Source organism: Oratosquilla oratoria, chromosome 12 (genome assembly GCF_046742065.1).
Source record: "Oratosquilla oratoria isolate Oo_2021 chromosome 12, ASM4674206v1, whole genome shotgun sequence".
Classification (NCBI taxonomy): domain Eukaryota; kingdom Metazoa; phylum Arthropoda; class Malacostraca; order Stomatopoda; family Squillidae; genus Oratosquilla; species Oratosquilla oratoria.
Window position 1 is genome coordinate 31,149,106 of NC_134788.1, and position 14,824 is coordinate 31,163,929.

Genomic DNA, 14,824 nt, shown 5'->3' on the forward strand with positions numbered 1-14,824 from the left:
GATTTGCTTTTGAGATGTGGTATGTGTAAAAATGTGATTATTTGATTAATCCAATGAAACACTAATTTGTGAAAGCTCATTTATTGGAGTTTCTCAATCAAATTTAGAAATGACGCGTTGAATCCACATTTTATTTATCTCAAGGGATAGATATTAGATCTCAAAAAGTACGATATTTCTTTGATAACAGCACCATGATTTTGTCATGAAAACAATATATTTGTGGTCCCTGAACGATATTATTGTGTTCAGAATCTGGCAACTCTTCCTACGCTGTAATGTGTGATTACATATGGTGTCATAGACTGTCGAGCCTGGAGTTGCACTCTTTCAGCTATTTCTAGACCTCCTACTGTGTTTTATACAAGCCAAGCAAGTGTGCTTTCTTCTTGAATTGGTAAGTGCAATCATATAGTGGTAAGGTAGCTCAGTGCATGAGTGGTGTGTTCGCATTGACACTTGCTACACTACAATTCTGCCGTCAAAAGGCAGAACACATTTAAGTCTAATAATTAGGTTTTTCGCAGTTTTGGTATCTGAGGAATCATCAGAAAAAGACGAACCTTATTCTAAAGGCGAGTCTTACCATTATATCGGGGTCTCAGCAGGCAGACTGCATTAACTCGTTATGTTTTCTACATTATTAGAAGGCGAATTGACTATTTTGTGGGAATCCAATTGCACAAAGCAACATTTCTAATGTCAAACCCTAGCTTAGGTTTGCAAAACTACAAGATGCAGATGTAAGTAGCAAAAAAATCAATGAGCATTTAAGCCTTTTCAATAAAAAAAAATTCAAAGCAAATAATTTTGAGTCAATGTCTTTTGAGTTTTGATGAAAGAATTCCTGTTAGGCTGTGTATTTGGCATTCTGGGCAGGGGTAAATGTGCAGGTATTTGTCAAGATGTTTACGAGTCTCACAATTGCAGTTGCCTATATCATAGGCAAGTTCTTATTATTGTGAGCATTTCGAACTCCAAATATACGTACACCAAACTATAGTAGTTATAAAAAGAAAAAAAAAGAGATTGGCGAACCAGGGGTTTAGGTTAGGTTATTTCAGGTCATGTCTCACGGCTGCAATTCTTACCTCTATAATTGGCTAGCTCTTATCATTGAGGATTTGGAATACCATATATGTATCACAAATTAATGTTAATGTTGGTAGTGATGCATGAAAAAAAAAATTAAACTGAGAAGTATCTTCATATTTATCAATGTGTGCATCCTGTGTACGTCCACTGTCCTTACATTTCTATTAGGAGATGGAGCTCCATCTTGTCTTCCTCGGTATGAAAATCAAGAATTGATGAAGTTCACTCTAAATTCACTGTGCACTGATTATGATTTTTTTGCAAGTAAAAAGTTTTTTGATGTTCACTGCACAAATCCATGTTGTATGAATTACAAGTCAGTGAATTATAGCTTGAGAAGTTATACCTTCCCTAATATAATCTTACATTGATACTGTATGCAGATATGACTTATATGCCCAGATCACTTGTAGCTATGAGATCTCGGGACTCGGGATTTCGTCATTCCCATAGACATTCATTCCCGGGAAAGGTGTTTGATACTCCATGGACTATCCTGGTGCACAGGAAATGAAGCACACGTAACAACATGTCTCGGGATTTTCTCAGGATTCCCAACTTTTCCATGAGGACGACAATTTAGTGAGAGCCCATGATTTTCCCGGGACATTGGGATCATGTCTCTCCCTGGAAACTCTTGCGTCTTGTTTATAATAGTAATTAGTAGTTATTGGTAATTTGAAATTACTCGTAATCAGTATTTATTATTAGTAATGAAGTGCCAACATTTTCTTGATTACTGTACTCCTTCCACATCATTTACTGATGTTACCAGTTTTTTTTCACACACATTTCAGATTCATTTTTCGTCATCAGATAAAAAGTAATTGAGAACATGTTACTCTGAAAAAGTCGGCCATAAAATCCTAATAAGCAGCTAATAGTGGAAAGAGGGATGGGGTGGTAGGGAGGGGGAGGGGGTACCTGACGTCTTGACTGTGTAATACATTAACCATTTGTAAATAGAATTGGCATTTTCTTTATATACTGTACTTACGTTTTCTTATGTGTTGCCTGCAAAATGTGCTAGTATATGTATACTGTATACATATGATATGTATTAGATATATTATGAGGTTAACATAATCAACATGTCATGTGTTTAGAATGTTATAATTCATACCTTCCCAATGTATTGACAGGAAACTGAGACATACCATGATTTCCTTGTATTCACGTAGGCGTGAGAATCCCGGGAAATTTGCAAGATCTGTAACTTGTAGATGAATCAAATAGCTTATGCTGGAAAAATCCCAGGAGTAGTACACTCAGGAAAATTATGAAACCCCGGGATACCGGGTTGTCGTTTGATGAACCCTACTTGTAGCTTGGGTAGGTCAGGCCTCTGATTAGGTCCTCTGTGTCCTCCCACAGTTGACCTTGACCGGGTGCGTCAACTAGTGACTTTGTTTAAAATTATTTTTAGCCTCTTGATTGACCCAGAGTTGATCAAATCTCCTTTCAAATTGTAGTACAGTAGAAGCCTGATTTAACAAGTCTCTGTTTAGTGGAAGCCAGATTAAATGAAAGTTTAAAATAGTGATGATGGAGTGAATGCTAGTTTTTTCTAAAAAAAAAAATTGAACCATCCCTGACTGGCTTTAAACTACTTTTCTGGTGCTTCATCAGCTGAAGTGCCTTGGATCTGCTGCAGCAAATCAGTGTAAATGGCTTTTACCTTCTCACAGACAATAGCCGCCATCATGGTATCTTCTGCAAGCTGCTTCTTTGTTAGCCACACAAAGAGCAGATTTTCCATCTTTCCATGGACAGAGGTCCAGAGCTTATGAATTATTTTAATGCTCTTGGCAGGCAGTATAGCCATTATTGACTTCTTCTTTAGTAAGGTACATATCATAGCGGTACTATGCTTGTACTGCCTTGCCAAGTCCATTACTTGCACACCACGCTCACTTTTTTCTATAATTTGAAGCTTTAATTCAATGGACATGACCCTCTTCTTCTCAACACTGTTCTTTCCACTCTCTTTCTTAGGACCCATGGTTATAAATAGAAATTTGATAAAACAGATGAACAATAAGCACAAAACGTGAGCACAACTTATCACAGATGCTTTCTCAGAGAGGTAAATATGTTGACTGCGGATGCTGGGCAGGCGTTGTGTCGTGGTGTTCAATGTGCTAACAAGCAGTGGCTTGTACCTCAAATTTTGGATCGCAATTCAAAGCAAAAAAATTGAACTATTGGCAACTCATGTCTTGGAAATCTTATAAGGTGGGGCACTCCTATATCAAGGTACCACTGTATGCATAAAAAATCACCAAGGAAAATAATAAAAGGATGACTGAGCCCTTTTGTCTATTTAGACATCTTCAGGGTACATACAGTGATGATACAAAAATGGGTATGTGTACAAAGTGAGAAGCCATAGATGGGAACAGGAAGAGGTTGTGAGGGAGTCTCTCATGGTTAATCTATACAGTTCGTGGCAGCGGACGTTTGGCCCACCACTGTTTTTAACAATAAAATGATCAAGTTTGTACATTACTTCAATTTAAACTGTTGATAAATGTATCTTTAATCAAACTGGATTCTATTATATTTCTAGTCAAATATAACTTATTTCTAACAATGTCTTTTGCACCCTCCCAATTCATGCAGTGATTAAAGCCCCTTAAATGGACAATTAATGTTTGACATTTGACCACTCCTGACATGATACTAATGTTGTTTTAACCTTACTGTTAATTCTTTTCCAGTCTAACCTTTATAGCATTTGTCACAATTTTTGCATGGAATTGAGTAGATACGACCTCCTTCCTTATCATATATTGGCAAAAGTACTACTTAATCTTATATATATCCACATGAAAAATTCTAGAAAGTGCCAGTACAATTTCTTATATCAAAAACACAATACACCACCTAGATACATCCTTCTTCCTTATCAAATATTGGGCAAAAGTACTACTTAATCTTACTATATACCCACATGAATAACCCTAGAAAGTACCTGTACAATTTCTTGGATCAAAAACATGGTATACCACTTACTAGTGTGTCCTAAACAATGTGACTTGTATCACTTATTTGAGTGAGATGAATGTATTAAACCTTTCTAGAGTAGGTCTTGTAAAGATTTAGGCCAGCTGGGCCATTCCCCACTTCCAAATCTTGTGATGTGATGAAGAAGGCTAGAGCAAAACTTGAGTCCTTCTGGTCATGGTGGGTTGAGTATGCAGCAGCATGTAGTATCTCTTGGATGATTTCCAGCACATTTCTAATAAAAAAGTAGAATACAATATATTATAGCACCATATCTGTTAGTGTTCCTACCTATTATATGTTAGGTGATGAGATGGACAAACAGTCTGTTTAAGTATCAAGGAAATTGAGTATGAAAAGGTTTGTATATGAAACATCCACATTCCTATTACAGTGTATTACACAATTTCAAAGTGTTAGATGTCAGTCTTATGGTTATATTCTTTTTTTCAGGATGAGGGTAACTATCACCATTTCTTTGGAAGAGCTATCCGCAGATTCCATATGCATCATACGATGAAGAGAATCTGGTGTGACATCTGCGAGACAACTATATCACAAGTCATCATAGATATCGCATGGTGACCCACACTGGAGACGAGCCTTCCCAGTGTGATCTATGTGATTCTGCTTTCTCACAATAGAGTGATCTCAAATGGCACAAAACTCATCTCAAAGCTCACACGATGATCCACACAGGAGAGAAGCTTTTAAGTGTGGCCTTTGTGATTCTGCTTTCTCACAAAAGGCTTATCTCGGAAAGCATTTGAGGACCCACACAGAAGAGAAGTCTTACCAGTGTGACCTTTATGATTCTGCTTTCGCAGATAAGAGTAACCTCAGAAGGCATAAAAGGAGCCACACAGGAGAGAGGTCATTCCAGTGTGGCCTGTGTGATAAAGCTTTCTTACAAAAGTATCCACTCAGAGTTCACATGATGATCCACACAGGAGAGAAGCCTTTCAAGTGTGACCTGTGCAATTCTACTTTCATACATAAAAAATCTCTCAATCATCATATGGTTACTCACACCGGAGAGAAGCCTTTCAAGTGTGGCCTGTGTGATTCTGCTTTCTCACGAAGTAGTGTTCTCAAAGACCATATCATGACACACACAGGAGAGAAGCCTTTCCAATGTGACCTGTGTGAGTCTGCTTTCTCACAAAAGAGCAGTCTGACACAACATATGAGGACCCACACAGGAGAGAAGCCTTTCCAGTGTGACCTGTGTGATTCTGCTTTCACACAAAAGAGTTCTCTCCAAAAGCATATGATGACCCACACAGGAGAGAAGCCTTTCCAGTGTGACCTGTGTGATTCTGCTTTCACACGAACAAATACTCTCAAAGAGCATATGATGACCCACACAGGAGAAAAGCTCTTCCAGTGTGGCTTTTGTGATTCTACTTTCTCACAAAGCAGGGGTCTCAAAAAGCATATGAGGACCCACACAGGAGAGAAGCCTTTCCAGTGTGACCTGTGTGATTCTGCTTTCACACAAATGAGTGCTCTCAAAGAGCATATGATGACCCACACAGGAGAGAAGCCTTTCCAGTGTGGCCTTTGTGATTCTGCTTTCTCACAAAAGAGTAATCTCAAACAGCATATGAGGACCCACACAGGAGAGAAGCCTTTCCGGTGTGATATTTGTGATTATGCTTCCTCAAATAAAGGTTATATAAAAAAACATATGAGGACCCACACAGGAGAAAAGCCTTTCCAGTGTGACCAGTGTGATTCTGCTTTCTCACAAAGCAGTGGTCTCAAAAAGCATATGATGTCCCACACAGGAGAGAAGCCTTTCCATTGTAACCTGTGTGATTCTGCTTTCTCACAAAAGAGCAGTCTGACACAACATATGAGGACCCACACAGGAGAGAAGCCTCACCAGTGTGACCTGTGTGATTCTGCTTTCGCACGAACGAGTACTCTCAAAGAGCATATGATGACCCACACAGGAGAGAAGCCTTTCCATTGTGACCTGTGTGGTTCTGCTTTCGCACAAAAGAGTACTCTCAATAAACATATGAGGACCCACACAGGAGGGAAGCCTTTCTAGTGTGATATTTGTGATTATGCTTCCTTAGATAAAGGTAATATTAAAGAACATATAACGACCCACACAGGAGAGAAACTTTTCCAGTGTGATATATATGATGAAAAATGTTCCCTCATGTGTGTCCATACATGTTTTACAACTAGTGCACAAAGGAATAAAAAAAAATATGTGCACACAAGGTTTTTAAGATGAATTTGAAATGTTTTAATTACAATATATGTATGGGTAGAAGCCCAAAGTGAAGGGGAAATAGAATGTACTTGGGAAAACAGTGTTGAGTATAGCATTAATGTAGAACAATGTGCCAGTATAGGACAAAATATAATTTTAGGATATAATGTCGGTAGAGGACGAAATGTTACATTAGGATGTAATGTCATAGGACAAAATGTCGCAATAGGATGTAATGACAGTGGAGGACAAAAGATCACAATGGGAAGTAATGATAGTGGAGGACAAAATATCATGATAGGATGTAATGATAATGGAGGAGAAAATATCACAGTAGGATATAATGTCAGTGGAGGACAAAATATAATTTTAGGAAGGGATACCGGACAGAATGTCAATGAAGGCCAAAATATCATGATAGGATGTAATGACAGTGGAAGACAAAAGATCATGATGGGATGTAATTATAGTGGAGGAAAAAACATCACGGTAGGATATAATGTCACTGGAGGACAAAATATAATTTTAGGAAGGGATGCCGGACATAATGTCAATGAACGACGGGAGGCCGGCGTGAATCACAGAGACGTAGGGGGACAAAATGTACAAAAGAGATTGGATGACCATGTTCGACCAGATGTCTGTGATGGGGAAAATGTTAATGTTAATTTTGATGGGAGAAATATTAATAAGGCATTGAATGTCAATGAAGGACCAAATAATAATATAGAGCAAAGTATAAATAAGAAACAAAATGATAATGTAAGACATGATATTGAAACTCAAAATGTGTAAAAAAAAATAATCACGAGTTTCTTAAAACCATGTACTTTAATGCTCGTAGTATTAGGAACAAATTTCAAGAAATACAGGCGTATATCAAAAGCGAAAATCTCAATATGATAGGAATAACTGAGACATGGTTAAATGGTACAGAGTTCGAAGCTGAATTTAATATTGTGGGATTTAAACACTTTCATCGGGATAGAAACCACAAGAAAGGTGGGGGTGTTCTGTTGTACGTTAAAAACAATGTTCATGCTTGTGTTTTAGAGAAAGTGAAACAGGATGCATATGATAGTTTGTGGGTTGAGTTAACCCAAACAAATGGACAAAAAATTAATATAGGTGTAATATATAGGCCAAAGACATTATCATTAGCAGATAACAAACTGTTATTTCAAGAACTGTCTAATTTCTGCAACCGGGATTTATTGATAATGGGTGATTTCAATTTTACTGACATTGGTTGGATGACCCTTGAACATGGCCATATAGGTAGTCACTTGATTGATTTTCTTGGTGACAATTACTTAATTCAGCATGTAAAAGAGCCCACAAGATATGTAAACTTAATTGATCTATTGATTACTAGCCGCGAAAGCATGGTAACTGATGTAGAAGTCGGTGAATCTGTTGCAAATAGCGATCACAACTTAGATTCAAACTCCTGAAATTTTTTAGAATAGATACTTGTGTTTCTAAAATACCCAATTTCAGTAAAGCTCAGTTCATAGGACTACATCAGGAGCTTCAGCTTACAGATTGGGAGGCAAAATTAAACGAAAGACCCGTAGATCAGATGTGGGAAATATTTCAATATACGCTCACTAAGATGATTCAAACTTACATTCCTTATAAGGACAGATGTCCCCCAAATCAGGTTCGCCCAAAGTGGCTTGACAAAGAAACTGAAAAAAGTATTGCTAAAAAGAGACAGGCTTATAAGAAATATAAGTGCTCGGGTGCATCTAATGACTATGAAAGTTATGTATCAATACAGATAGATTTAAAAAAGACAATAAGAAAAAGAAAACGACAATACGAAATGAACATCGCTGATAAATCCAAAGAGAATCCCAAAGAATTCTATTGTTACATTAGAGATAAAAAGGTTAGGAATCACATTGGTCCACTATTATCTGCTGACGGTCAACTTGAATATTCAAATGAAGGAATGTGTAATATCTTAAACAATTATTTTAGTTCGGTATTCGTAATCAAAACACCTCAAAGTGAATTCCAAACTGAAAACTGTGAAAAGTCTAGGGTAAACTTATTCACTATGGTAAATATAACAAAAGAAAAAATTAAAAGGTGTATAGATAAACTCAAAGTTAATAAAACACCAGGGCCTGACGGTTGGCATCCAAGAATCTTAAAGGAAATGAAAAATTAGATTGTTGTTCCATTAGAAATTATTCTCAAGAAATCCATCATATCCGGAGATGTCCCAAGAGAATGGAAGCTAGCTAACGTTACTCCCATATTCAAAATTTGGTGACAAAAAGAAGCCAAATAACTATAGGCCTATAAGTTTGACTTCAAATCGTAGGAAAAATCATGAAAACTATCAGCAGAGATGCTATCAAACATCATTTAGAAAGTAACCGTTTGATAAATGATAGCCAGCATGGTTTCAGACGGAAACATTCTTGCGTGACTAACTCGAATTCTACAACACAGTTATCTCGAATAATGACAAAAGAAATAATATAGATTTAATATATCTAGACTTTGCAAAAGCTTTTGATACCATCCCACACGAAAGACTACTTACTAAATTAGCTTTACACGGAATAAATGGTAGCCTATTAGGTTGGACTAGTAATTGGTTGAATGGTCGAAAACAGAGAGTTTTAAATGGAAAAATGTTACAAGTGGAGTTCCTTGGGGTTTCATTCATGGACCACTTCTATTCATAGTACAGGTAAACGTCGACTTACGATGGCATTAGGTTTCGATAGAGCCATCGTAAGACGATCTCATCGTAAGTCGATCCCCACTCTGTTCCGTGGTCACTGTACCTAGCCTACCTGTATATTAACCACCAGAGATACTGAATATAGCCTATTAAACATGTACAGTAGTTTATTTAATTATTTTTATCCTTTTTACCATATTCAAACACTATACAGTAATATGTATTTTCAGTACGGAACTTAAATCTCGCGGGCAGCAGCCAATGCCAGCCGTACGACGTGACGTAATAATACTCGCATCATAAAATATAGTCACCGCTTATATCGATCGTTCTCTCTTTCACCCGCGAATTTTGAAAACCACAGAGAATGAATCATTTGAGAGAATGTAAAAACACAGGGGCGACTACAATAAATATAATCAAGACGCCGATATGGCAGCGTCGCGAATCCACTTGCTCCTCATGACGCCTACGTGTGCGGCACCGTATGGAAGGGGTTAAATTATCATATCGTCGTCGTCGTCGTCGTCATCGTAAAGTCGAACAATCATAAGTCGCGGCCATCGAAAGTCGACGTTTACCTGTATATATAAATTATATAGACCATGGACTAAAATCTACTGTTTCCAAATTTGCTGATGATACAAAACTGTGCGGAATGGCAAATGATCACTCAAACCAATTAGATATTCAAGAAGAATTAGATAAATTACAGCAATGGTCTGAAAAGTGGCTAATGAAATTTAACACAAGTAAATGCAAGGTAATGCTCATAGGTAAAAATAACAGTAAGTACGATTACAAGTTATTTGGAAATTCGTTAACAAAAGTGGATAGTGAAAAAGATCTCGGCGTAATTATCAGTAACGACCTCAAATCATCCAAGCAGTGTATTTCAGCCTCTGAGAAAGCAAATAAGATTCTGGGATTGATTGCACGATCTTTTGATTTCAAAAGTCCATCACTCATTAACAAGCTATATAAATCGTTAGTTCGTCCACATTTGGAATATGCTGTTTCGGTATGGTCATCGAATCTCATTAAAGACATTGACAGACTGGAAAAAGTACAATGGTGAGCCACAAAACTGATTCCAAATATCAAAAATAAATCATACGAAAATCAACTAAATCTGTTTTCCCTAAAAAAGCTTAGACTCAGAGGTGACGTGATACAGATCTTTAAGATTTTAAAGGGAATTGACAACATCAAAAGTGACAAAATTTTCACATTGAATGAGAATCAGACAAGAAACAATGGTCTCAAACTATCCGGAAATAGATTCAATTTTGAAGTAGTTAGAAACAACTTTGCCAACAGTGTAGTTAATGAATGGAATAAACTTCCTGCACAGGTGGTGCAATGTAGTTCAGTTTGAAGCTTTAAGAATCATTTAGATAAACACCTAAGCAAGATGCTGTAATGATTATAATTTATTTTATATTATTTGTTTTTGTTTTGTTATCATTTGTCTGTCTGATTTTAATTTATTATTAGTTGTATGTCTATTATTATCTACTATTTACCTGTTTGTTTAGTATTTAACTATACCTATGCATTTATTTTTTGTATTTTATTTGTTATTTACATTATTGTAGTTTTTATTTATTATTATTATTATGATTTTTTTTCATCTGACCTAGATATGGACCAAAAGGTGTCTTGTCGGCATGCTCCGCATTTGTAATCCTTTGTAATATATATATATTCATGATAGTGAATTCAAAACAAAAGAAAGATGTGATTTTAAGAATCTATCAATGACCTTTGAAATGGAAATGTGGAATTTCATAATTTCACGTGTAGTTTTGAGATCATTCATACTGTGTTTGACACCAGTAGTTTTCAGTCAAGTGATATAAATCAAGAAGCATGTTATAACTTCATCCCCCTCCCTAAATTAAATAGCCTTGATGGCCTGACAACTGAATACTTCATATGGGATATAGTGATGACTGAAAAGGGGATGAAAATTAATGTGACTTAAACAGAAGTTTTGAACATCAGTAGAGAAAATAAACAAGTAAATATAAGTATTGGAAATGAAAGGCTGAGGCAGATCACAAATTTGAAGTACTTGGGAGTCAAGATGGACAAGAACAGACAAGAAATTGAAACTATGAACAAAATCAACATGTCTAACTAAAATATTGGTGCACTATACCCACTTAAGGACAAAAACATACCAGTTAGATACAAAATCGTAGTGGATAATACAAAACTGTGACCAATTCTAATATATGGATCAGAAGCATGGTCACTACTAAACAGAAGTCAAAAATAGGAGCAGTGGAGATGAAAATGCTTAGAAGTATAAAAGGGATGACTAAAAGACACAAAAATAGATATACTGTAACAAATAAGGGAGAAATTTGGATTAACATAGAAATCATAGAAACAGACTTAGGTGGTATGGACATGTAATGAGAATGGACCAAGAGAGAATGCCAAGACAAGTACTGACATTGAAGCCTAACACAATTGGTAGACCCAGAAAGAGATGGATTGACAATGTGTGGGAAGCACTAGAAAGAAGAGGTGAAGATCTGGAAATGAAAGAAGAGGCAAGACATTGAAATAGAGAGGAATGGAGAAAAGTTGTTGGGACGAGGCCCACTAGCCGACAGGGATTACTCTGCCAAGCGTCTGGTGAGAAATGAGAGAGAGTAATAAATTGTATTTACATATACCAAGGGTTCATTTACCTTTACTAGGGGTAAAACTCTTGTGTGTATATATATATATATATATATATATAGAGAGAGAATTTGATATATTAGAAAAAAAAAACACTAGAATTGTATGAAGTATTCAATTACCGGCCATCAGGTCAATTTTTGGGGGGGGGGGAATCTGTGCAATGTCCTACTGAGGCCTACTGTTGAAGAATAACAACATGAGGAAAGAAGATACCGATGAAAAATGGCTACTAAAGGAGCTTTGGAGTAGAGAAAATATTAAGATAAAAGTGCAATACTAAAAGAAAGCCAAAGCAAAAATTGGAGGTTAAAAATTATGATATAGGAAAAGGGAGCAACTGGAAAGGTCCATCCCAAAATTCTACTTGACTTTACTTAAAGGAAAATAGAACTAGGCAACACCCAAGCTTGGTAAATAGTGCACATAGATATGATCTGTATTTTGTAATCTGTAGCTATTTGTAAAAGTACAAAATAGAAAAAAAAAATTGCAGAAAACTGATCCACCATGTCGAATTCAAAGGAACAAAGGGATGTGATTCTAAAATGACCTGCTAGGTGATAGTGAATGGTTGGATGAAATAATGAAAACTGCTACATCCATTTACAGGACAGATTACCAGAGTTACAAGAATGGTCAGTGCTTGATATCCTCTGTTTCACATTATGATTTATCATTTGGTTGTGATCATGTTAATGCCCTTTGTCATTATTGTGTGGCTGATACTACAGAAATAATTAATTGGTCAGTGAAATGGTTTGAAATTTTCTTTGTAAGAGAAAAATTATACAAAATTTTACTCAAATGGTGGTATTTGCTCTTCAGAATCAATAGTACTGTGACAAGGCAAAGTTGATGGATACTGAAGGAATCTTCCTTGCACCTAGTACAGACTGTGAGCAATGAATCAAGTAAAAAACAATTAGTCAGTTTTATGGCTTGAAATTTTCTCTGTAAGAGAAAAAATATATAAAATTTGACTCAAATAGTGGTATATGCTCTTCATAATGAACAGTTCTGTGACATGACAAAGCTGATAGATACTGAAGGAACCTTCCTCACAGCTAGTACAGACAGTGATCAGCAAGGTTCTAGTCCAGTGGTTCTTAGCCTGTGGGGAATTCCCCACTGGTGGGGAATGGCGGATTTGCCAAGTGGGGAATGACTGGTTGGACAGAAGAACCACTGTCTTTTTTTTTTTTTTTTCAATTGATGTGTTTTTGTTTCTTTTTGTTTGTTTTTGGTGTCATCTTCTTGTCACATTTCGTGAATTTGTTTCCACCCACAAATAATCGATAGTGCTTCAAAATTTAATACATTACATCCAAATGTTGACTTTACAAATCACAACCATTTACAGACTGTTTTAATAACAAAAACAACCAATATATGAGGTATTGTAAGTCATGTTTGGGTAAAAGTGACAACACTGTATATTTACGTACTAAACACTGCATGGGTTAAAATCGAATTTGTCAAAGACTGATGCTGTGGTGGGAAATGGAGAGTTGGCTCACTAAAAAGTGGGGAATTGGAGAAAAAAGGTTAAGAGCCCCTGTTCTAGTCCAATGAATCAAATAAAAAACAAATTTAGACACCATTTGGGTGAATGCCATTTAGATACGCTTGAGAGTGAAAAGCTGGTAATTGTTAGGAAATTCATTCAATTTAGATATTGTGTATAAATGTGGATGAATGCCAAAGACAGAAAAGAAATAAGGTTTTAGTCCAATGAATCAAAAAACAAATTTATACACCAATTGGGAGAATGCCATTTAGATATGCTTATAAGAATGAAAAGCTTGCAATTGTATGTAAATTCAATATATTTAGATTGTATAAAGGTTGATGAATGGCAAGGACAGAGAGGAGAAAAAATAAAGAGTAAGAAGCTAGAACTAAACATGTGGAGAATTAGTAATGGACTTGTTATGTATATTTAGAGTTATTTACAAAGGAATTTTGAATAAAGGTAATTATTCATTAGTGTTTATATATTTTTTCATTGATCAGGGCAGAATATGTATTAGATGTTTTTTGTCAGTTCTGTCATTGTCAGACAAAGGACTCTTGAAATACAAAATTGGTGACAAATAAGAATAGAATTAAAATATATGCCTGAGGACTAGTTTTATTTATGGAAAGCCAAATGTAAAAGGTATTTCAAATGCATAATAGAATATTAAACTAGATAGCACTCGGGGTGTGGATACCTTTACAAACTTTAGAGTCATAATTATTGAAAAATTTCACTTTGCCCACATTATGATAGCTGGGGCCACTTTGTATAAGGAATATGAACTTTGTATACAACCTACAAATGCCAGGGTAGCACTTTAAAGATGGAGGGAAAAATTGAATGCATAAACATATCCAGATCTGCCTCAAAATCTAATAACTTGTTTCTTGGCCTAGGACCTGCCTTTGCACAAAATTAAATAAAAATCTGAGTAAAGTTACTAAGAGACAAACCAACAAGTGCTGGCAAAAACAAAACTTCCTTGGTGTGCACTTGCTTAACTGGTTGGTATGGTTACTTGGAATGACAGCATAATTTGTACACTGGGAAATTTCAGCACACCTACAGAGATGGAATTTATTTATGCAAACATTTAAATTAGAAATAAAATGTTTTCCTGTGAATATAATATTTCATGTCTGCCATTGTCATGCCTTTGCATGAATATTGTAAAAATAACAATAATTGTTTATGTGTCTCACTCTATCCAGCCTAGTAACCCCCACCATACTTCTCAGACACCTCATCTCAAACACATTCAAACTCCTTCTCTCTTCTTCTCTTATGTTCCACGTTTCTGCCCCATACAGTGCTGTTGGCACAATCGCTCCTTCATACAGTCTCCTCTTCGCATCCATTCCCAAATGTCTATTCCTCATTACACTCTTTAATCCACCAAGGCATTTACTCGCTTCTCTCAATCTACATTCTACCTCCACCTTCACTCCACCTTTTCCTGCTACACTTGCACCCAGGAGAACAGGGGTGAAAAAGGAGCTGGGAGATAGGGTTGATGAAAGAATATTAGGATGGTTTGGACACATGGAAAGAATGAGTGAAGAAAGACTAG

The 14,824-nt window shown here is 36.2% G+C and overlaps 1 protein-coding gene across 3 annotated transcripts; it reads left to right on the forward strand.

Moving 5' to 3' along the window:
- LOC143031230 (uncharacterized) lies at positions 1-6,293 on the forward strand. Of its 3 annotated transcripts, XM_076194807.1 has the most exons (3): positions 1-397; positions 2,277-2,483; positions 4,555-6,293. In XM_076194807.1, exon 3 carries the CDS (start codon positions 4,757-4,759, stop codon positions 6,158-6,160), a length of 1,404 nt encoding a protein of 467 aa, XP_076050922.1. In that variant the 5' UTR covers positions 1-397; positions 2,277-2,483; positions 4,555-4,756; the 3' UTR covers positions 6,161-6,293. The 3 variants fall into 3 exon arrangements, with proteins under 3 accessions (XP_076050922.1, XP_076050921.1, XP_076050923.1); XM_076194806.1 differs by lacking the exon at positions 2,277-2,483; XM_076194808.1 differs by lacking the exons at positions 1-397; positions 2,277-2,483 and adding an exon at positions 408-743.
- The last annotated feature ends 8,531 nt before the right edge of the window (positions 6,294-14,824 follow it).